We start from the raw sequence: 25,369 nt of genomic DNA on the forward strand, positions 1-25,369 counted from the left end.
AAAAACAGCACCAGTCAGTATAGGTCTCTTTAGAAGTTACTTTGTTTAATAGCAGAAAATGCTGAGTAAGATGATGTGAAGTGCATTCTCCAGTAAAGGTGCAAACACTTAGTTTAATGTACATTAGTATTAATTCTGCAGGTACACAGGACAGATGCACTATGCACATATTACAAACCACCAATAGACGTGTAATGTTCCTACTGTAGCTGGGATTACCTCTGCTCTCTTGTTCTTGGCATCTGGGAACAGGAAAATACGCAGATCCCCAACTAGTAAAGAGCTCTACCCCAATTCCTAGGAGCTGTCCATTAACTGCTGTTTAACTGTCATGTGTAAGCATAATTTGTGGGTAACAGTTAACATGGGCATGGGGTAAGAACTCTACAGCGAAAAAAATAGGTATTACCTCTGGTAGAACAATAACAAATGAGAACCAGTGTATTTTCCAAAGTATAAATCATCTCCCAGCAGAATAACTGGATTTATTTAAAGCACTTTACTTGCTGAACATTTCTGTTTGTTCAGAGAAGTTTGCTCCTGTTTGTCCACTGTATATAGTGCTGTGTGATACCATCGGCTGCCCAGTTGTGTTCTCTCCCTCTGTACAGCTGCTGATTATGAACTGTGACCTTAAAGATTTCCCCATGACATGGGCTGACTGTATATGGCCAAGGTTTGGAACTCACATTTAAGTTCCTGTTTACATATAAATAAGATGTCTCTGTAAGAACGGAGTGGTACATTCACCTATATGGAGAGACATTTATGTTTCTAGTCCTCCCTGTCTTCATACTATGCTTATCATGATGAAATATAACACTGCACAGTAGGGCATACTTGCCAACTCTCCCGGAATGTCCGGGGGACTCCCGCATTTTGCGAGAGTCTCACGGACTCCCGGGAGAGTGTGGCAATCTCCCGGATCTGCCCACTTCACTAGGAAGTGCCCACTTCCTAGTGAAGTGGGCAGAATTAGGTCCCAAACGCCGCAATTCGGCCCCGAGTTCGCATCATTATGTCATGGGAGGCGGGTACAAAATGATGTGCACTTTGGAGCCCCCCCCCCCCCACCACGCCCACCTCCCCCGCAGGCTCCCGGAATCAAATATTGTAAAGTTGGTAAGTACGCAGCAGGTTGAGTGTGACCAGATGGACCCCCTGTGTCTCCCTGTCGTTTGCTGGGTACTAGCTGGGCCTGCCTCGCCACTGCCCACTTTCTTTCTCCCAAATGCACTCCCTGTAACACTATAGGGGGTTCCTTCACAGGCACCTGGAACCGCTTCCTTCTTGCTGCTAGTGCACTCCCTTGCTGGGTACCTGTGCTGGTACCTCTGACCTCTTCCTTCAGATCAGGGTTGGTCACATGGTATCACTAGGGGAGAAATGGTTGGTCACATGGTATCACTAGGGGAGAAATGGTTGGTCACAAGGTGTGACTAGGGGAGAAATGGTTGGTCATGTGGTATGACTAGGGGAGAAATGGCTGGTCACGTGATATGACTAGGGGAGAAATGGTTACGTGGTATGACTAGGGGAGAAATGGTCACGGGGTATGACTAGGGAGAAATGGTTGGTTACGTGGTATGACTATGGGAGAAATGGTTGGTCACATGGTATCACTAGGGGAGAAATGGCTGGTCACGTGGTATGACTAGGGGAGAAATGGTTGGTCACGTGGTATGACTAGGGGAGAAATGGTTGGTTACGTGGTATGACTAGGGGAGAAATGGTTGGTCACGTGGTATGACCAGGGGAGAAATGGTCAAGTGGTATGACCAGGGGAGAAATTGTCAAGTGGTATGACCAGGGAACAAATGACAGGTCACGTGGTATGACCAGTGGAAAAATGGTTGGCCACGTGGTATGACCAGGGGAGAAATGGCTGGTCACATGGTATGAGTAGGGGAGAGATGTCTGATGAAATGGAATAACAATGCGGAGTGGGATGGAGTACTGAAATAACAGCTGAGGAAGATGTGATGGGGTGATGAAATGGTAGAACTAGGGGAGACTACATTATATAAGCGATTCACATTTCAGAAGAGTGGGCACTAGTGTGTGGAAAGTAGTTCCCAGTTAGTCCTGGTTAGTTACATTGCTAATACAACATTTGTTTTTTTTATTTTCTGCCAGTTGTATATCTGCGTCACATTTTGTTTTGCTATGATATTTATTTGGGATGTGTTCTGTATTTGAGGACATGCTGACTATTTCACATTATTGATGGATGCTGTTTAATTGGTTTGGGGGTATATAGGCTGTATTTTATCATGTCTGTTTCTGTGGTCTTTGTATCACTCAGAGTATAATACAAATGCATATTTATGAATAGAGCAAAGACCCCTGTTCATCATTAAATAAATGAGATCTATTTTGAAACAATTTTTTTTTCCAATTCATGGAACTTAAGCCCAAATCAGGGCTCTCAGTTCCATTGTGTATGCACAAGTCAGCTCACACATGCGCAAATCTAAGGAAACTCCACCGGAAAAGCGGTAAGTTAACTTTTACCGCAATGTGCCAGTATCGCTCAGCAATATTTATTTGATGAATAAGCAATTATTGCTGTGATGGGGGACCTATAGATATGCCTTGTTGTGTGTATGTAGAGAGTGATGGGTTTATAAAACCATGCTTCCAATTCTTGCAGGTGTCAGAGTGTGATTCTGAATTTCAGTATATTACAAGTGACCATAAAGAAACCATGCTTTCATTTCTTTACTTTGCATCCTGTAAATCTCATCTTCCCTTCTACCTTCATGTATTTTTACTTTTTAATTTTGAAAGTTTTGGAGGGGGAAAGTACTCGGGGCCTGATTACGTAGCGCCCCTTCGTCTTCCATGCCTGGCAGATATGCGGTAGATAAAAAAAACTCGTCCTAAATTTAAAGTACGGCTTCCCTCAACCCCCACCAATGTTTATGTTCCTGTGTTTTCAACTAGGCTTTTTTGTCCCTTATTTGGTTTTCACTAAAATCAGGACTGTGTAGCAGAACGGAGGCGTGATGAGCGTTACTGAGGGTGAAGATGTGAAGGGAGAGGGGGCTGTCAGACTTGCACCTGTCGCTATCCTTGTCACTCCTGTTCGCTTATCCACAAGCGCCTGCCCAAGGATGTCTTCAGCCTTTACCATGGGAATACGTCATGATTAAGACCTTACCCACACTTGCCAACTTTTCTTCGTTGGCTTCAGGGATATACCGGCGTAGGTGGGTGCGCGAGGGCGGGGCTTGACGAATCGCATCAGGGCTAAGATGACGCGATATTTGCATCATTAAGACCCCCCCTGCCACTTATCTATTGCGGGGGGCGAGAACCGGGAGGTTGCCCTGCTCTCCCGGGAGGTCTTCCAGAAATGCGGGAGTTTCCCGAACATTCCGGCAGAGTAGGCAACTATGCGTTAAAGAAAAACAGCTAATGAGTCTCTAGAGACTGAAGTTTATTTTACATTTTTGTCTCCATTACTGAAGTCATGTTGTCTTACCTGTCAGTCTTTGATTAATTCTTGGGGCTGTATTTACTAAACTGCGGGTTTGAAAAAGTGGAGCTGTCGCCTATAGCAACCAATCAGATTTTAGCTGCCATTTATTTAGTACAATCTACAAAATGACAGCTAGAATCTGATTGGTTGCTACAGGCAACATCTCCACTTTCTCAAACCCACAGTTTAGTAAATATACCCCTTGGTCTCCATGAAAATGGCCACCTCCATAGGCATCAAAACATGGACATAGGACACAATTTCTGAACTGAACTGTGTCATCATGCCACAGATGGCAAAGCCAACCACGTCTTGTACTGGCTCAGCATCAGGGAGAATGCCAGACTCTTCAGGGAGTGAGGGAGATCACCCCTATTTCAGGGAGTCTCCCTGACATTCAGGGAGAGTTGGCAAGTATGACCTTACCACATTATTTTCATGTTTTCTTTTTACTTTGGAGAACATCTATTCTCTTATATTTTAAAATGAATTTCAGTTTATACCTCTCCCTGTCACAATTTTGCACCCCCAAAAGCATCAATTAGATATTCAGTCAATGGAAGTATTTGTGAAGGGAGGGGGGGTAGTGCATGTGCTGAGGGCCATATAGTGGTGGCCCCAACAGAAGAATTGCTCCGTACCAGGGCCTTAATCTGTCCCTGATAGCCAGGGTAATTTAATAACGTCTATATTTTGGGAATCAGTTGATGGATTCTTACCCACAGGTAACTTACCTGCACTGAACACTATATTGCCTTTTTTAATATTTACCAAGTTGTGTAAACTGCATCTGGGAGTCTATGATAAGAGAAAATGTGGAGGTGTTTAGACAGACTGCAATCTCTGGGAGCTCACCAGTCATCAATCCTTGTAATTAACCTCTGCTGTGCCAGGCAACAGAGTAACTAACCTGCTAACACAGCGACATTTCTGCAGCCTGGTACAATATGTGTTATATTAATGGGCAAGGGTTCTTTCCTTTCTCCTATCAAAGCGTAGGCGGATTGATCTGTATGCTCTTTGGGTGAATTTAACCCTTGCTGCTCCCTTTAGCAGACACGTGCTGGCTGTTATGCTGTAGAAAAATAAAGGATGGGATATTTGCCACATTTTAAGGATTATTCAATGCCATAGTACAAGTAACACAAATGTGCGGTTTTGTACAGCGACCGTTCAGAACTGTTTTAATCAGACTAAAGCTGGCCGCACACAGGAAATATTTTGTCGCTCTGTATGGACATTTTTGACAAAATAGTCCTCGCATTAGTTTGTGTGCACAAAATGAAAAATTGCTTATTTAAACTTTTGATGATTTGGGGCGAACGGCAGGATCTGACTGTGCGGCCAGCACTGGGCCGTTCAAATCTGGTATATATTATTGGTTTCAAGGTGTTATTGCACGTTGTGACACTGGCATTATGGTATTAAATCATTTCACTCTTGCCTACTCTGCCGAATTTCGGGGAGCACTCCCGTCAGATTAAGCCACCCTCCCGGATCCCGCTTCACTTTCTTCTGAAGTGGGTAGGGGGCGGGGACTTGATGGTACAATTTAAAGCTTTACTGCGCACTGGGGGCGGAGCTGTGATGACACAAATCGTGTTGTCGTGCCCCTCCCCCCTACAAGCTGTGTAGGCAGCCATGTTGTAGAGTGAGAATGCAAACTGTCAGTTCAGTAGAACAAAGGGCCTTATTCCTCATTGGTGGCCCTGGACCCTAGTGAATGGATAGGATGAATATTGGTTCAGCCCACAAATGGTTTCCTCCGCTGTGTACAGGTGACCATTCTCATTTATTGAAGGAAACTGATTTATGTTACACATTTATTGAGGCATAAAATGTGTCTCCCTAGAAACACAAGTTGTGTGTAACGCGTGAGCATCCCTTTAAGGCAGTTACTGCAGCGACTGTCAGTGTAATATTCATTAACGCCCTCTGTCTGAGCTTGTTCTACATCATAAGATAAACCATAGGCCGCTGGGATGTCACCTCTTTCAGAACAAGCTTTCTAGGCATACATATGCTGTTTAAGTCAGCTCCTGCTGAGCACAGGTTAGGCCATCTGTCACTCTTCAGCTGTGGTGGGACTACAACTCCCAGCCAGAGCCACTGGTGTCATGAAGACAGAACATCTTAATAATGATACATAAAATTCTGGTATCCCAGACACAATAACATAACCGTATTGGATAGCCCGCTATGACACTGATTGCCCACTGTTTGCAATAAATCTCCTAGCTTGACGAAATAGGATAACACATAATTAGATCAGGCCATATTATCTCATCTCAAGCGACACAAAATAGCACAGTGTATTATGCTGCATTGGCAGGTGAGTTTTAAAGGAACCTCAGAGGTTTTCTTTACTAGTGTGGCTAGTACAGGGGACTGTATATGGTCAATAACGTACTTAAGGGAGGTGTCCAGTTTCTCACAGACATTCCGCATGCGTTTCCCCCTCCCTGCTTCCTCCATTGGCCTAGTACTGTGCCCCGCATAGGCCAGGCCATCGTCCTAGACTCATCCTATTTTCCCCTGCCCCCATGTATGTGTGCCTCTTCAGCCCCCACCTTCCTGTTTCTGCCTCTATCACCTTCCCCTACATGTTTCTTCAATGTTGTATGCGTACCTCTCTCCCATGTATGCCTTGGCCCCCATTGTGTGTCTCTCTTCCTCTGTACCCATGTGTCTGGGGTTTTTTTGCCCCTACCCTGTTTTCGTGTGTTAATGCACTGTGGGTCTTTGTCACTCTCTATCTCCCCATTTGTGTGTACAATATATTGTAAACTCTTATAGGTAGGTCCTCAGCCCAGGACATGGATCCTTTAGAAGAAGGTCTGGGAAGACCTATATATTCTAAAATGTAAATTGTCTGGAGAGTTTTATTATCTCCATACTTGCCAACTCTCCCTGAATGTCAGGGAAACTCCCTGAAATAGGGGAGATCTCCCTCACTCCCTGAAGAGTCTGGCATTCTCCCTGATGCTGAGCCAGTACAAGACGTGGTTGGATTCACCATCTGTGGCATAATGACACTGTTCAGAAATTGTGTCCTATGTCCATGTATTGATGCCTATAGAGGTGGCCATTTTCATGGAGACCAAGATTTAATCAAAGACTGACAGTTAAGACAACATGACTTCAGTAATAGAGGGAGAAATGTAAAAGACACTTCAGTCTCTAGAGATTTATTAGCTGCTTTTCTTTAACGCATAGTTGCCTACTCTCCCAGACTGTCCGGGAGACTCCCGCATTTCTGGGAGACCTCCCGGGAGAGCATTGCAACCTCCCAGTTCTCGCCCCCACAATAGATAAGGGGGCAGGGCTTAATGACGCAAATATTGCGTCATATTGGCCCCGCCCACTGCTGCAATTGGCCAAAATTGTGACAATCGTTTAGGGGCGGGGCAAAAATGATGCAATTCGTCAAACCCCGCCCCCGCATGCCCACCTTCCCCGGGATCTCCCTGAAGCCAACGAAGAAAAGTTGGCAAGTATGATTATCTCTAATCAGGGAATCAGCACAGTTCTTGATTTGTAGGTATCTGAAACACCAAGAATGAGGAGCAGGGAAGGACTATATTTAATTAAAACTTAAGCAATAAAACTTACTGAACCCCATATTTTAAGACCGTGACTCCCAATGACATTGTTAGACTGTAGTGCCGTAAGAAGGGAGGAGTAGTAAGGTGTATCTTCAAGAAGATCTTAACACTATTGTACAAATGCCACATATGTTTTAGTGATCTCTATGTCCTGTCTGTTGACCATGAATCACATTCCAGTTCTAAATGAACCTGTCCCTTTAAACATGCATTGAGCGATTCTGGGAAACTCTGTATTTAAAACGAAAAAAAACCAGTATCTGGCAGATTTGTACTTTCAGGTGCTATATTGACTTTCCATTTTCTCATTGAAAAGTTTCCTTCATCCAGGATGTTAATGGATATCATGTCAATCAATAAATGATTTTCCAGTTCAATCTGCTTTGAAATGTAGCACAGTGCATCCTCACGAAGGTGAACTGTGGTAGTCACAATTATAGCTGTGTAACCTGCCTCTCCCCTCTGTATAATACTCCCGAGAATCTAGGTATCATAGTCTCATCAAACATATAGCTGGAATAGAAGATAACCCATATATGTGTGTAATTGTATGAAGGACATTTCAGGTTGATATGTTATTCATAATAATTTTACCTTGTTCGTTTTTGGTGTGTTTTGCTAACGTCTAGTATACAAGAAACAGACACCGCCAACTTGTGTGACCTCGTGCCTTTCGAAAGTGTTCTATGATGGAATACAGAGCACTTAGTGGAGTTCTGCAGTCAAAGTGAACGCTTACGAGTTGTCAATTTTACTTTTATTTATTTGGGCAATTAGTGTCAGACATATGCAGCTCAGTACAAAAAAATAATGATGCCAGGAGAACAGACACATTTTGAAAAGCTAATCCTATTGTACTTACATGAGTGTCATTACCCTTTACAGCAGTGCCCCGCCACCTTTTCTCACCCTCGGCACGCCTAAGCCCTTCCAGAATTCCTCGGCACACCATTGCACAATATGAAGCGTTCTAAAGGAAGTGACTGCAGACGTCCCTGTTCTGAAGAGCTAGCACTTTAAGCCTGGGGACAGAGAGAGACGCAGCTTGCCGATGTTCTTGTGCTTTAGGTTTACGGTTAATGTGGGAGAGATAGGAAGAGACTACTGGAGGGAAGAGACGGCGGAGATCAGTGGTTAAAAGAGAGTAAGTTATATGAACCTAAACTCACAAAAACGGGATACTTACAGCAAACAGGAAGGGGGCAGTGCTAGCTCCATACCCAGGGAAAGGATAAGTAGGGAGGTGGGCAGGACTTCTGGGTACAGTGGGAGAGGAAGTTAGGAAAGGAACATACGTGGGAGATAGCAGGGGCAGAAATTTCGGAGTGTCTCAGACTTTTAGGCAGTACCTAAAGCAACCTGCCCAATAACCCGCTACCTGGGGAAAAAAACGCAACTTGAAAAAACACAAAACAAACCCAATTCCGCTTGTTATAAGGGAAATTGGCAACAATGGCAGCAACAGGTTTTTCTCCTGCTGCGGCACACCAGTTGCGGAGCACTGCTTTACAGTAATAGCTATCTCTTTGAGTGTAAATGCTTACTCCTCCGGATTTCGGGTAGTTCTCCTAAACCCCCTGGGAGAGCAGGTATTTCTCCCGGATCCTGGGCGGGGGATTCTATAGGATGCGACTTGCTTTATTTTGGCCCCGCGGCTCGATGAAGAGTTCACTGCATTTCGCCACGGAGGACGGGGCCAAATGACACGATTTTTAGCATCAACTTTTGGGCATCAACTTTAACAGACTTGCTGAAGTAGTTACAACACTGATGCTATATACCTAATTACAGCTTGCGGTTTATGTGCATAAAAAGATAATTATTTCTATGCATTCATAGTTTACTCTTTGTTAACCATAACCATCTGCTCTGCAAACATAATCTATACCTTTATATCATCTTGGAATACCGCAGTGACACAATATCCTTATTATTTACAGTAAGGGGTACATGTTTCCATATATTTGGAGAGAAGTTATGGCACAATGAGTTACTACCACTTTTCATCATCATATAAACCGCATCGGCACCATTCTATTTGTTGAGGTGTGTGTATTACCTTTATCATAAATACATTTTAGGGACAGCATACCTCTCTCTATTATTACTAATTCTAGAATCCCTTCTCAGTCTCCTGTGTCCAAACCTCGGCCTTTGTTATAAAATACGTGTGTGAGCGATGAGTTAAAGTTTGGTTGGTTGGGTGGGAATTGAGAATGTATTTCATTGATTCAGCTGGGAGGGCGACATAGATACTCAGCCTGATTGTGTCTGCTGGATCTCAGATCTGGGATGGTGTCCAGGTTTTGTTTTACGCTGGTATAATCTCCCCAGAGGAGCTGCGTTAGAAGCAGAATTGAGGTCAGGCAGGAGAGCTTGTTATTTTTAGGTAACAAGTTGTTTTTTCACAGTTTTCAGATAATATTCTCCCCCTCAGCCCTCAGAGATGTGAGACTTATGTTCAGTCATGTCTGCTTTCTGGAGATTGTTTACGGAGGTCTGTTTAGAGTCTACCCCTGAGTCTAAGCAGGTTTTATTAAGTGGACCTGTCACCTACACACAGTGGGGGCAGCCATTTTGTGGAAAGCAGCCTATTAATTCGCTTGGAACCAGTGACATCACCGAGGCATCCGTCAGCCATTTTGTGGGCAGATGCAATGTTCATGGAAAATACAGCAAGTCACTATATAAAATGACCGTCTCCTTTGCGTGTAGGTACTAGTTAGTTACACCTTGGAACATCGCTGTAAAGGCACTGGAAATCCTTTATAAATAGAAAGAGGGAAATTTACGAAGCGCAAAAGTGTCTTGATATGTTTAAGTATGACTAGATTTCTGTCGTAGGTTTGTGGAGCAAAAATGGCGGCAGTTGCAGAAGAGTACATTATTAAAATGAAGGGGTGAAGAGGGTCTATTTTTAGGGGTGTTCCTTGCTGTGCAGAGAGGTGCCCGGCCACTCCCACTCCGCAAAGGGACTTGAATTTTCCACAAGCCTCAGAGCTGGCGGACTGCAGGTCTCCTACTATAGTGTTACTAGGTCCCATTCTGTGCCGCCATGTTTCTCTTCAGTGGTGGGAAGACATTTCTAGGTCCACCCCTAGCATGCAATGAAAAGCTTCACACACACAAAACTACCATATGAAATAAAGTGTCCCGATGTCCCCTCACTCTTGTGATTAATTTAAGCCATAAACGAGGCTACACTGAGCAGTATTTAAGCAGAAAAACTAAAAAGTTTAATATAATGAACCCAGTGGTGGCAGTAAAGTGGTCGGAGGTTGGACGTTTCATGTGAAGTTGATGCATTTTGCACATTGTGCCTTTACAGAGATTTCCCCCTCTCCACACAACCTAGCCGCATTAGTACGCAAATTTGTCTTTCTAGAGCGGAGACTAAACACTCACCTTGTGCACTGGACAGGCCGCCCAAGTGCTCCAATTAAAAAAAACAAACAAGGCTTTTTGTGATGTGATTTGTAACATAGTTGATGAGGTTGAAAAAAGACACCAGTCCATCAAGTTCAACCTATTTTGAATCTCCTGCGATCCTGCACTTATATTTGAAATTGATCCAGAGTAAGCAACCGCCAATCTGTTTCAATTGTGAAAATCCCCCCAGACCCAATATTGCAGTCCTATTTTTACCCTATATCCACTACTATCCTACATTTTAATTAACGGTCGTATCCCTGGATACACCTTTCCGCTAAAAATTTGTCTAATCCTTTCTTAAACATATCTATTGAATCTGCCATCACAACCTTCCCTGGCAATGAATTCCATATCTTGACTGCCCTTACTTTGTAAAAGGCACCCAGTGTGTTATGGGTCACCATCTATACCTAGATGAATGTTGCTGATATTTAACTAGTTTTTGCAATATTGTCTTAAACTTAACAGGATGTGAGCTTGTCAATGATAGATTGATACTAAAATCCATTGTTTTTCTGGATGGTGTTAAAAAAAATTTACTTTAAAAATTAACTCTCCATGCCTGCCTTACAAAACTGTCCCATTAGATCATACTTTTAGAAAAATTAAGACTAGTTGACAAAAAGTGGAATACAGGTATTAATTACTGGGGAATTTATTTGAGTAAAATCCTGTCATTAAAAGCTAATATCTTTATTTTTTGTAATCTCTTATTATTAAACACATAAGACAATGCAAAGCATATGCCGAGAATCGACACAATTAACAATCCAAGCAAGTTTGCAAATCGAAAAAGATAAGGGATATTTCAGTCCTATCCATCTCGGCAAATGCAAACAGAAATGTAGTGGAAAAGCAGTTATGGCCTACATCAGTGTTGGCTAACCTGTGACACTCCAGGTGTTGTGAAACTACAAGTCCCAGCATACCCTTCCAGCAATAAGCTGCTATATATTGGCAAAGCATGCTGGGACTTGTAGTTTCACAACACCTGGTGTGTCACAGGTTAGCCAACACTGGCCTACATAGAGTCATTTTAAAACTGAAGGGGATACCAAAACTAGGAAGGAAGGGTAAAGGGGGGGGGGGTGAGGTAGAAAGGGAGTCCACGGTGAATGGGGTATGCTCCTTGATGAACACTTATGAGGTCCAAACCAATCTAGGAGTGAGGTCTGTCCTTGGTTAGACATTCTGCCCTACGACTCATCATCTACACGGTTAGCTAGGGATTTCAAGTTGTCGGAGTCTTTAAGATCTAGCCATCTGAACCATAGGCTGGTAAATCCTTGGCAATGATCCCTGTATGACTTCATGACCTATTCTATTGAACCATTCCCTTAGAGAGGGTACGGAATATTTCCTCCAGCTAGCTTTAATAACCACCTATATTAGAAATAATTGCAAGCTTCCCAGGCTGTAAGGCCCTTTTATCTAGTGTATTACCAGACAATGGGGCAGTTGAGCCTTGGAAGATTCAATTTCAATATAGTTAGCTATTAAAAGTGTTTCCTTTAAATCCCATTTCATATTTACTTAAGAACATTATCACCCTCTACCCACAGAGAAATGATCTCCGCAATTCTTACAGAAATGCTCCTAATATTAATATCATCTCAAACTAATCACCTCTCAAGCTAACCCAATGGTCATTAAAGGTCCATAATGACAGAAAGACCTTGGGTTTGTAAGTCGGATACATGTAAGAGTTTGGATACACTGAAGAAAATGAGATGAGTTAATAAGAGTTGTCTATGTGTAAACTCCCCTTCTCTCTCCTTCCCACCATTTACTGAAATGACTTAGCCGAGTTCCTGTGGGCTTTCTTTTGTGATTGAGGTTTCAGAGCCAGCTCATTAACAGCTGCTTCCCATGGGGTTTCAGCAAGAGTGAAGGAGGGGCAGGACGCGTGGGACAGATAAGATATCAGCTCTGAGGACGATTTGTAGATTCAGTACCACGGACAGCGACATAGACACAGAAGGAGAGAGCTAGTTAGGAAAATGATCTGAGTGACCTTGACTCTGAACCGTTGGTGTCCAACGCTTGTCAATCAGTTGCCTCCTAATGTCAAACTGAAGCATCTATAACCAAGGAGTACAGGAGGAAAATGGGCAAGCATCACGGCTTTTCCAGACATTTTCGGTAGGTTTTTCATGCACTTTTTCATTTATTTTTTTCGTTTGTTTCCATAATATGCACAAATCCACTATATAGCGGGGAAATGCTTAAAAGCAAATAAAAAATAATAATTGGAGCACTCTTTCTAATTGCAGATGTTAAGTCCACTCTTGTTTGCTTTTTAATTATACAATAGATGATGTTTTGGGTAGTAGATAATGTCAATGACCTTAAAATCTTTAGGGAGGTTAATAAACTAGTAGTTGACCAAGTTCTGGATAGATAGGATAATTACCTTTCCTCTCTAGACTCCGTCTTACGTACACGCCTTCCTTAGCAACTGTGTACTAGTTCTGTTATTGTATGATTTATGTTATGTATGGTTTGTTATACCCACTAGTGTTTTGTGGTGCCTTACAAATATCCATGACGGATGATCCAATTTTATAGGTTAATTATGAACTTTGAGTTTATATGATATCTGTATTGACGCTTAGAAAATAATGTGTGGTTTGGGAAATGAAGCTTTAAAACTCTAACAAGTAAGATGTTTATTCATTGCTATTGTATCCACTTTAAGAGACAGTCATCTATTATCTGAATGGCAGTGTAATGCTTCTATCTCGCCACCTCCTGAGTAATAATGACTTGTTAATGCTGCGACTGCTTGCCTCTCGTTAACTGAAGAAAGGAGGTGTTAATATTTCTTCAATACTGCATTTGTATGAGCGGAATTTTTTTACAGAGGTCGTAATACTTGTGAAATGGGAATATATGTTTAGCTACCAGGCATATGCAGCTGTACATATGTAAGGCGATCCGTCAATTAGTGCTGAGGGTAAGTGTTTAATGGGAGCTTAATGATTTGTGTGGGACGCCAAATATGCCCTGGGATAGACATGGGATTAGGATTCTATCCTGATGAAACGAAAGAGACTAATATCGTGGAAAGGGGGGGGGGGGGGGAATTATTAAACCATCAAATAGAGCCTTTTTCTGTTGCGTTATGTAAAGCAGATTTGAGGTTGTGTTCAAAATGACAACTTGTCAAAAACAAATCACAAGATTTGTACTTTGCATGAACCCTGCAGTATTCAAGAGAGAGACATTTGTGTTCTTTGATCTGAAAATACCAAGGTGGCAGACACTGTAGATGCTGCCTGGGCTGAGCGATGGCATGCGTGTGCTTGCAAGCTGGCTTTTATCTCGCTGCTGGGATAATTATATGATGAGACTAGCTCTGCCAAATCTTCTGAGCGTTCCCTCGGCTCCCTGTGGAAATGTCTGCACTGTTGGGAGGAGCGGACAGCAGAAGAGATGAGTACAAATTAAATGTTTGGGAGTTAAATGGTGTAGCAGAGTCAGATGGAGATGAAACAGAAGATAATGGCAGAAGGAAGTAAGCCATCGTTGCTAATAAACTCAGTCAGGCCGAATGCCAGTCTGTTATGTTGTATCACTATATGTAATATACACTATCTGTGATGTTACTATTGATCTTGAGAATCATAGTTAAAGTAGTGTTGTGCTGAAGTATAAAGAGATTTTCTGCCTGGGTGAAAAGTTTTAAAATAAAAAGTGGTGCAGCACGGTGGCTAAGTGGTTAGCACTTCTGCCTTACAGCACTGGGGTCATGAGTTCAATTCCTGACCATGGCCTTATCTGTGAGGAGTTTGTATGTTCTCCCGGTGTTTGCGTGGGTTTCCTCCGGGTGCTCCGGTTTCCTCCCACACTCCCAAAAACATACTGGTAGGTTAATTGGCTGCTAACAAATTGACCCTAGTCTGTGTGTCTGTGTATGTGTGTTAGGGGATTTAGACTGTGAGCTCCAATGGGGCAGGGACTGATGTGAGAGAGTTCTCTGTACAGTGCTGTGGAATCAGTGGCGCTATATAAATAAATGGTGATTATGATGGATTACCTGGGCTAAGTTGAAATAACCTTTATATTGCTTGGGGGTATTAGAAAAGTGGTCGATCACTTGACTGCGTAAATTAAGTTCCTGGTGCATGTTAAAGGTTGCAGACTATTCTCACAATGCATCTGTGTTGTTGATTGTAATTGATTTTAGGCTTGTTTGTCCATTTTACATGTTTATATACTTATAAACTTGATTTATTAAGCTTATTAAATGTTGATATTCTATGTATTACAGTATAAATAGTATATTAGGGCAGAATCCTCCTGGATTCTTTGTTATGATTCTTTTATATCTAGCTTCATACACTCAGCAATTTGTAATAAATTCCAAAAATATCTTGGAATATACATGCTCACATCAAACTTTTTTTTATCACTTGACAAGGTCATACTTGCACTGCTTGGTACACACTAGCAGAAGCATAGTCTCTAGAGGATATGGATATGGATAGATGAGTAGTCTGAGGATGAGACAAGAGGTAGATTGTGGGATAGAGGATGAGGACATGGATAGATGAGTAGTCCGGGGATGAGAGAAGAGGTAGATTGTTGGATAGAGGATGAGGAAATGGATAGATGAGTAGTCCGGGGATGAGAGAAGAGGTAGATTTTTGGATGCGACATAGTGTGGCATAGTGATTAGCGTTAATATCTCCCAACTCTGGGGTCGTCAGTTCAATTTTAGACAAAGTACTATCTGTGTAGTCTATTACCTGGATAGATTAGTAGTTGGGGTAATGAAATAAGGGGTAGATTGTTGGATAGAAGATGAGAAAACATCCCCCCGCCACTCTCCCTGTAGGAGTTCCTTAGGGCCCGATTCTTGGCCCACTAATTTTGTTTGCTGTACACTACCTCCCTGGGTCATCTAATCACTTCCTTTGGTCTCCAATATCACCTGTACACCAATGACATTCAACTATACCTCTCTGCTCCTGATCTCTCCCACCCCCTTCTCTCTCATGTATCTGACCGTCTTTCTGCCACCTTCTCTTGGATATCTTCACTTTCTGAAAACTAACATTGCTGAAACTGAGCCTATCGTCTTCCCTCCTTCTAGATATTCTTCCCATTTCGAGCTCTCTATCAGTTTCATCAACACCACCATCTAATTCCTCAACTCTACTGCCTGGGCACCACCCTCAACTCCTTTCTCTCTTTTACCCCCACATTCAATTTCTCGCCCAATCTTGTAGCTTCTAACTCCGCAATATCGCCCACATCCAGCCCTTCCTATCCCAGGATGCCACCAAAAAACTTCTCCTCACTGGCCTTCCCCTCTCCCATCTCACCCCCCCTTAGGTCTATACTCAAAGGGGCTCTTCTTATTCTATGCTGTGAAGGTCACAGTCTACCTTCATTAGGGTATATAGAGCTGCATTCCAACATCCCTCCCCAACACCCTACTGAGGAGCGCTGTTTCCTTAAAACATATCTTAATTATACTCATTTTCCTCTCCCACAGCTCCTCTTCTGCCTCACCGCTATGCCTCAACCTACACTGGCTCCCATTCCCCTACAGAATACTTTTCAAACTCCTCACCCTCAACTACAAGGCCCTCTTCCACTCTACTGCCCCTTAATCTCTAACCTCCTCTCCATTCACATTCCATCCCGTTCTTTGCGATCAGCCAATGAACGTCGCCTTTCCTCCACCCTGATCACTTAATCCCCAAGATTTCTCCCGGGCCGTCCCTCTCCATTGAAACGACCTCCCAAGCTCCATCCGACTGTCCCCTAACTTGTGCTTCTTCAAACTGGCACTCAAAAGTCATCTGTTATTTCTAATTGCAAATAAATTAAATTTTGTCTTGAAGCATGGTGCAGTATGGGTAACAGTCTTAATATAACAACAGTGAACTACATTGCTACATTTTGCGACAGTATGCGTAAAAATAAAATATAATAATAATTAAAAATAAAATATCATGTCATGGGATGGTTTGCTAATGAAAATAATATATAACAATAGCTTTAATAATACAAAAGATGATACATGCCACAGTTCAGTTAATACAGTTCATTAAAGTTTCCTATGATTACTATTCTCTGTGTTGTTTTTTTTACATACCTGTTACTATCACAAGGGGGCAGTATTCACATCAACCATAGCTGAATATAAAAAGACCGATCAGCATATATTTTTTTTGCAGTAGTTGATGATTTTACATTTGCCCAGTAATTATAATTCATGAAGTGTCGTTTTACCTCCAATACTGCTGCTCTCTACACATGTGTGACTGGTCCGCATAAGTACATTATGTCGCCAACCCTGTCACATACACCTGTATTTGTACTGGGTGTATGTGATGGGGTTGGCGCGATGATGTCATCACGCCGGGTACTTGTGTGTGGGTGTATCTGCATGTGGGCGGACCCGCCTGAAGACGGATAGAGGAGCGGTGTCTCGGTTCCTAAGACCATCGGAAATATGTGTTTTCCGATGGTCTTAGGCGACCCCTGTGAAACGGTCGTTCGACCCCCAAAGGGGTCGCGACCCACAGGTTGAGACCCGCTGCTTTAGGATGCTCTTACGAGCAGGGCCCTCTTTTCTCTTTATCTATTCTTCTGCTCCAATTTCACTGTGCAAGCTATGTTTGGAGTGTTGGAAGTCCTGGGGGTAAATGTATCAAGCTGAGAGTTTTCCAGCGGGTTTCAAAAGTGGAGATGTTGCCTATAGCAACCAATCAGATTCTAGCTGTCATTTTGTAGAATGTACTAAATAAATGATAGCTAGAATCTGATTGGTTTTTAAAACCTGCCGAAAAACTCTCAGCTTGATACATTTACCCCCTGGTATCTTTTGTTTAATGTTCGGTACTGTTTTACACTGTATGGTCCTAGATCTGCTTCTGTACAGTGCTGGCCTCCTATAAATAAAGGCTAATAATAATATTAATGGATAGATTTGTAGTTTGAGACTGAGAAAAGTGTTTGATTGTTGGAGAGAGGATGATAAATTGGTAGATTAGTAGTCTGGGGAGGAGAGATGGGGTAGATTTGTGGATAGAGTATGAGGAAATGGATAAAATAGTAATGTGATGATATGAGAAGTGGTAGATTGTTGGATAGACTTTGAGGAATATAATAGCTGTCCAGGGATCAGAGAAGGGGTAGATTGTTGGGTAGAGAATAAGAATATAGATATATTAGTAGTTTGAGGATGAGAGAAGGGGTAGATTGTTGACAGAGGATGAGCAAATGGATAGAATTGTAGTTGGGATGAGAGAAGGGGAAAATTGTAGGATTGAGGATGAGGAAATGGATAATTTTGTAGTCAGAGGGTGAGAGTAGTTGTAGATGGTTGGACAAAGGATAAGGAAATGGATAGATTATTAGCCGAGGAAAGAGAGAAGTGGTAGATTGTAGATGAGGAAATAGAAGAGATTGATAGTTCAGGAATGAGAGAAGTGTTAGAATGTAGGATCAAGGAAGAGCGAATGGGTAGATTAGTCGCCTGAGAGTGATAGAAGTGGTAGATTCTTGGAAGGAGGATGAGAAAAATGGATGGATAAGTAGTTGGTGGATGAGGAATATTGTAGTTCATTTTGGGTAGAAGATGAGTGTAGCAGTGGATCTCATGTTTGATGGTGACGATAGTAGAAAAGACTTAAGTATAAAAAATGTATGGTACATTAATTCAGTTGTGTTAGTGATATAAAGTGATATGATATTTGTTTGAATGGGTTCAGGGGAACGTTGTAGGTTGCTTGGATGAAGTGATGAGGGAATCGGTGGATGGTGGAAGCAATAGGAAAATGTATATCAGTTGGTGAGAGTAGTTCCTTTGTTACTTGAGGATAGAGGAACTTTTTTGATCAGGACTAAGGTAAGTCGTGAGCCTTGGTATGGGAATGACAGAAGGGGTAGATTGTTTGACAGAGAATGAGGTCAGTGAAGGGATTGATTCTTTGGATGAAGCAAGTTGTACATTGCTTGGAAGGGGCATCAGTGAGTAAATTAACAGATATTCTGTATGGAAGGCCAAAAAATTGATTAAACCATTTTGAACATATCTAGGCTATGGAAAAATACTTCCTAACATACAGAAAAAGTAAAGTAACCTCACAGTACATACAATTGAGAAAGAAGCCATTTATTTTCTCACAATTCAGCCATCTGAAGCTAGACAGATGTCTAGATGTCATTGAACTGAACCACATTTACCACAGAAGTAAACAAAGAAGCTTCCAGTCATCATTGCTCTGACACCTGGCCGCTTGTATTGTTATTAAGCTGCACCTACCCATTGTCTGCACACAGTGGAATTAGCCATTTTGTGGAAATGCAGCTTATTTATCAACCAGTGGCATCATTGTGCTTATTGATTATCATTTGTACATGGACATAATTCTAAAATGTATTATCTAATTTGTTATCCGGCAGAATATTTATCCCCAAGAAGCACCGGCAGCGTTTTGACCATGTCGTGTCCCAGAGTCTCATCAGTAAGATCTGTCGATCCAGGAGTGAGCGCAGCAATCGCCTGCGGAGGAGTCGGAGTGAGGACCACCATGAAAGGCTGCTGGTGTCTACTAAGGCAGCTTCCATGCCACAGTGCCAGGACGAGCTGGGCAGGGGACTGAAAAAGAGCAGCTCTCTTGTTGCTGGCACTGGGAGCACTGGGAAGCCACACAGGTGAACCCCGTGACTTGTTGCCATGTTGTAGCCTGAACCCATATTCTTTAGAATACAGACTATTAGTTCACTAGGAACTAGTGGCATCAGTGAGGCCTGAAGCAGCCATATTGTAGCCTGAACCAATATTCCTGAGAATACAGACTATTCGTTCACTAGGAACTAGTGGATTAAGTGAGGCCTGAGGCAGCCATATTGTAGCTTGAACCAATATTCCTGAGAATGCAGACTATTAGTTCGCTGAGAACTAGTGGCATCAGTGAGACCTGAGGCAGCCATATTGTAGCCTGAACCAATATTCCTGAGAATGCAGATTATTAGTTCGCTGGGAACTAGTGGCATCAGTGAGGCCTGAGGCAGCCATATTGTAGCCTGAACCAATATTCCTGAGAATACAGACTATTCGTTCACTAGGAACTAGTGGCATCAGTGAGGCCTGAGGCAGCCATATTGTAGCCTGAACCAATATTCCTGAGAATGCAGATTATTAGTTCGCTGGGAACTAGTGGCATCAGTGAGACCTGAGGCAGCCATATTGTAGCCTGAACCAATATTCCTGAGAATACAGACTATTCGTTCACTAGGAACTAGTGGCATCAGTGAGGCCTGAGGCAGCCATATTGTAGCCTGAACCAATATTCCTGAGAATGCAGATTATTAGTTCGCTGGGAACTAGTGGCATCAGTGAGACCTGAGGCAGCCATATTGTAGCCTGAACCAATACTTCTGAGAATGCAGACTATTAGTTCGCTGGGAACTAGTGGTATAAGTGAGACCTGAGGCAGCCATGTTGTAGCCTGAACCAATATTCCTGAGAATACAGACTATTCGTTCACTAGGAACTAGTGGCATCAGTGAGGCCTAAGGGAGCCATATTGTAGCCTGAACCAATATTCCTGAGAATGCAGACTATTAGTTCACTAGGAACTAGTGGATTAAGTGAGGCCTGAGGCAGCCATATTGTAGCTTGAACCAATATTCCTGAGAATGCAGACTATTAGTTCGCTGAGAACTAGTGGCATCAGTGAGACCTGAGGCAGCCATATTGTAGCCTGAACCAATATTCCTGAGAATGCAGATTATTAGTTCGCTGGGAACTAGTGGCATCAGTGAGACCTGAGGCAGCCATATTGTAGCCTGAACCAATATTCCTGAGAATACAGACTATTCGTTCACTAGGAACTAGTGGCATCAGTGAGGCCTGAGGCAGCCATATTGTAGCCTGAACCAATATTCCTGAGAATGCAGATTATTAGTTCGCTGGGAACTAGTGGCATCAGTGAGACCTGAGGCAGCCATATTGTAGCCTGAACCAATATTCCTGAGAATACAGACTATTCGTTCACTAGGAACTAGTGGCATCAGTGAGGCCTGAGGCAGCCATATTGTAGCCTGAACCAATATTCCTGAGAATGCAGATTATTAGTTCGCTGGGAACTAGTGGCATCAGTGAGACCTGAGGCAGCCATATTGTAGCCTGAACCAATACTTCTGAGAATGCAGACTATTAGTTCGCTGGGAACTAGTGGTATAAGTGAGACCTGAGGCAGCCATGTTGTAGCCTGAACCAATATTCCTGAGAATACAGACTATTCGTTCACTAGGAACTAGTGGCATCAGTGAGACCTGAGGCAGCCATATTGTAGCCTGAACCAATATTCCTGAGAATACAGACTATTCGTTCACTAGGAACTAGTGGCATCAGTGAGGCCTGAGGCAGCCATATTGTAGCCTGAACCAATATTCCTGAGAATACAGACTATTAGTTCGCTGGGAACTAGTGGCATCAGTGAGGCCTGAGGCAGCCATGTTGTAGCCTGAACCAATATTCCTGAGAATGCAGATTATTAGTTCGCTGGGAACTAGTGGCATCAGTGAGGCCTGAGGCAGCCATATTGTAGCCTGAACCAATATTCCTGAGAATGCAGATTATTAGTTCGCTGGGAACTAGTGGCATCAGTGAGGCCTGAGGCAGCCATGTTGTAGCCTGAACCAATATTCCTGAGAATACAGACTATTCGTTCACTAGGAACTAGTGGCATCAGTGAGACCTGAGGCAGCCATATTGTAGCCTGAACCAATACTTCTGAGAATGCAGACTATTAGTTCGCTGGGAACTAGTGGCATCAGTGAGGCCTGAGGCAGCCATATTGTAGCCTGAACCAATATTCCTGAGAATGCAGATTATTCGTTCACTAGGAACTAGTGGCATCAGTGAGACCTGAGGCAGCCATATTGTAGCCTGAACCAATATTCCTGAGAATACAGACTATTCGTTCACTAGGAACTAGTGGCATCAGTGAGACCTGAGGCAGCCATATTGTAGCCTGAACCAATATTCCTGAGAATGCAGACTATTGCTTTACTAGGAACTAGTGAAATCAGTGAGGCCTGAGGCAGCCATGTTGTAGCCTGGACCCATATTCCTTAGAATACAGACTATTCATTCACTAAGAACTAGTGGTATAAGTGAGGCCTGAGGCAGCCATGTTGTACTGTGAACCAATATTGATGATAATAGTAACCTATTAGTTTACTAGTTTCTTGTAACTTTATAAGCTTAAAATATGCCCAGACCACAAAATGGCTGCCTCCAATATGTGTAGGTGTCAGGTCCACTTTAAATGTCTTTGTTAGGAGTTAAAACATCTTGGACTTCTTAGCAAATGTTGATTCTAAACTCCTACATATATATGACACAACATAGTGGATTATGATCTTCTCATTATAAATCGTTATAATGTGGATTAATAGATAAAGTATAGATTTTTGAATAAGGTGAATAAGATCTCTTGATTGCAAGTGGCACCCCCTGGTGACTGTTATGTGTACTGCACAGTAAAAACAAATGATTGAGAAATGTTATACTGTATGTTTTTTGTAAATGGAAGTTGTAGGGATTCCCTTAGGGCTGTGTTGTTAAAGTAACATTATTATTCCACTCTTTTAATATCCATGGATTTTGTCATCTGATTGTGTCTCTTGTATTGCAGGACAGTGCGGGTGTGCAAGGGCAGTAGCAGTTTTGGGTTCACATTACGGGGTAATGCCCCAGTATGGATTGAGTCTGTTCTTCCAGGTACAGTATTCCACCATCATTATAACTAGTACCTAATAAATTGTCATAGGATTATAAAACAATATATGTTTATCAACTTATAAAGTTGAGCAAATCAGTCACGGTCATTGCTGAGACATCTCTCCTTGCAATGGAATAAAAAAGTCTGTTCCGTAAATAGACGAAATACATGTCATTAATTTGTCTCCGGTCGCTTCTCCAGAAGGATGTAATGATATTTTGACTTAAGTGTTTGGAATTCCCTTGTAGAATTGGATTTGCTAAGCAGGAGTTTGAGTTGGTTATTTTTAAAGAAGTGAGAAATTTGTGTTCTAATCACATTCTACCATAACACTGTGTTGCTAAGTGACTGCTTGTGGCAGAAGAGAGCTAGCGACCGTTAATGATAAAATGTGATATGGAAATTAAGGTAAAGCGAATTATAATGGCCATTACCATTCTGAATAAATTGAATTGGTGCTGAGAGACTGGAGGAGGATGGAAACTTACTGGAAGAAATAAAGCAATTTTATCAAGACTAGTGCTTCCCCCCAATGGCTCCAGACCCAGGGCACTAGCCTAGTTTGCTTTCTGGGCCATTTGGTCACACTCAGAAATTAGATCTATCCCACTTTTATGACATCACTGCTTTTGAAAATCTTGTTATGTTTAGATTTGGTATTGGTACATTTGTTATTTGCAGTTATGTAATGAACTGCTATCACTAACCCACAGATTGAGACCCTTCTGGCTCTGAGAACAAGTCTATTGCAATTATTTTCCACCCCCTATAGCTATAGCTATAGCTCATATATTTATATCACTATGCAGACTATGTATTGTGCTATAACTAGTATATAACGCTAGACAGATTATGTAATGTAATATAGCTAGTATATAACACTAGACAGACTATGTAATGTGCTATAACTAGTATATAACGCTAGACAGACTATGTAATGTGCTATAACTGGTATATAACACTAGACAGACTATGTAATGTGCTATAACTAGTATATAACGCTAGACAGACTATGTAATGTAATATAGCTAGTATATAACACTAGACATGCAAATGTAATGTGCTATAACTAGTATATAACACTAGACAGACTATGTAATGTGCTATAACTAGTATATAACGCTAGACAGACTATGTAATTTAGCTAGTATATAACACTAGACAGATTATGTAATGTGCTATAACTAGTATATAACGCTAGACAGACTATGTAATGTGCTATAACTGGTATATAACACTAGACAGACTATGTAATGTGCTATAACTAGTATATAACGCTAGACAGACTATGTAATGTAATATAGCTATTATATAACACTATACAGACTATGTAATGTGCTATAACTAGTATATAACGCTAGACAGATTATGTAATGTAATATAGCTAGTATATAACACTAGACAGATTATGTAATGTGCTATAACTAGTATATAACGCTAGACAGACTATGTAATGTAATATAGCTAGTATATAACACTATACAGACTATGTAATGTGCTATAACTAGTATATAACACTAGACAGACTATATATTGGGCTATAACTTGTATATAACACTAGACAGACTATGTAATGTGCTATAACTAGTATATAACGCTAGACAGATTATGTAATATAACTAGTATATAACACTAGACAGACTGTAATGTGCTATAACTGGTATATAACACTAGACAGACTATGTATTGTGCTATAACTGGTATATAACACTAGACAGACTATATATTGTGCTGAGTATTTAGTGTCAGACGTGACTTATCTCTTTCAGGCAGTCCTGCAGAGGTAGCCGGGCTCCAAGCTGGAGACAGAATATTGTTTCTGAATGGTTTGGACATGAGGTGAGGAGGATAACACATTGCTAGTGACATAATGATGACAGATATAAGTCTAATATATTCACAGTGAATGCAGCTGCAAAGCAAGAAATTATATTTAGTCGCTAACTTTGTAAATACCCATTATATTTCTGTAATGGCAGGATACATCGTTACTCATTTCTAGCCTTGATTAGAGCCAGGTTATAATGTACAAGTTATATCCTATCACTTCGCTTGGTAATGGTAACACTGATGCCTGAGGTACACATACACTGTGTGCCTCATACCTCGGTGACATCATTCGGCTTGTGCTGAGAAATTACACCAGAATTCAGATATCATCCTAGATATGAATGTGCCAGGCCCATATTATAGTGTTAAAAGTTAACTGTATAAAGTACAAGAACCATTAAGAGAACAATTCCATAAGAAGAGAGAGGTAATTTACCCCACTGTGGGGTGCTCTGCCCACCCTGCTCAGCTGTTCTGTAGGAAGTCTCTTAACATGATCTCATTGGTCAAGGCTGACTGTTATAATGTCCGAGCGGTTCTAGCAGCTAATTAGAGTTTAGAGGCTGTCCGGAGTTGGAGATCTTATGATGTAGATTGTGCTGTTCAGATGCGGGGCTGCCAGTTTTGGATACCACATATAGAGAACCCTTTCATGACATTTTATTTTTACTGTATCAAACAAACCAGCAATTGAGTCCCACTATTATATTCTTTATATTTTCCTCCCTCTGTTAGAAATTGCTGCCATGAAAAGGTGGTCTGCATGCTGCAGGGCAGCGGGGCCATGCCAACGTTAGTGGTGGAGGCCGGCAGCGTGTCTTACTGCGCAGGTGAGATTAAACGCCCGCTCACTGAGTCCGTTTATGGTCATCATGTCAGCTGAAATATTGAAATGCAAAGTGCATTTTTCCAGATAAAATAACTTTATTTTGTTCAATTTTCATTATGTTATCATCATCATCATCATTTATTTATATAGCGCCACTAATTCCGAAGCACTGTACAGAGAACTCATTTACATCAGTCCCTGCCCCATTGGAGCTTACAGTCTAAATTCCCTAACACACACACAGACATAGAGAGAGAGAGAGAGGGGCAGACTAGGGTCAATATTGATAGCAGCCAATTAACCTACTAGTATGTTTTTGGAGTGTGGGAGGAAACCCACGCAAACACTGGGAGAACATACAAACTCCACACAGATAAGGCAATGGTCGGGAATCGAACTCATGACCCCAGTGCTGTGAGGCAGAAGTACTTAC

The 25,369-nt window shown here is 41.9% G+C and overlaps 1 protein-coding gene across 1 annotated transcript in view; it reads left to right on the forward strand.

The window, feature by feature from the left end:
• GRID2IP (Grid2 interacting protein) overlaps positions 1–25,369 on the forward strand; it is a 77,758-nt gene that overhangs the window by 25,439 nt on the left and 26,950 nt on the right. The window contains exons 4-7 of the mRNA XM_075179343.1: positions 18,946–19,197; positions 22,191–22,276; positions 24,047–24,116; positions 24,843–24,937. Coding sequence (XP_075035444.1) covers positions 18,946–19,197; positions 22,191–22,276; positions 24,047–24,116; positions 24,843–24,937 — 503 coding nt within the window. The remainder of the gene's footprint in view (positions 1–18,945; positions 19,198–22,190; positions 22,277–24,046; positions 24,117–24,842; positions 24,938–25,369) is intronic.

The sequence above is a fragment of the Mixophyes fleayi genome, chromosome 7 (genome assembly GCF_038048845.1).
Source record: "Mixophyes fleayi isolate aMixFle1 chromosome 7, aMixFle1.hap1, whole genome shotgun sequence".
NCBI classification, from domain to species: Eukaryota; Metazoa; Chordata; class Amphibia; order Anura; family Limnodynastidae; genus Mixophyes; species Mixophyes fleayi.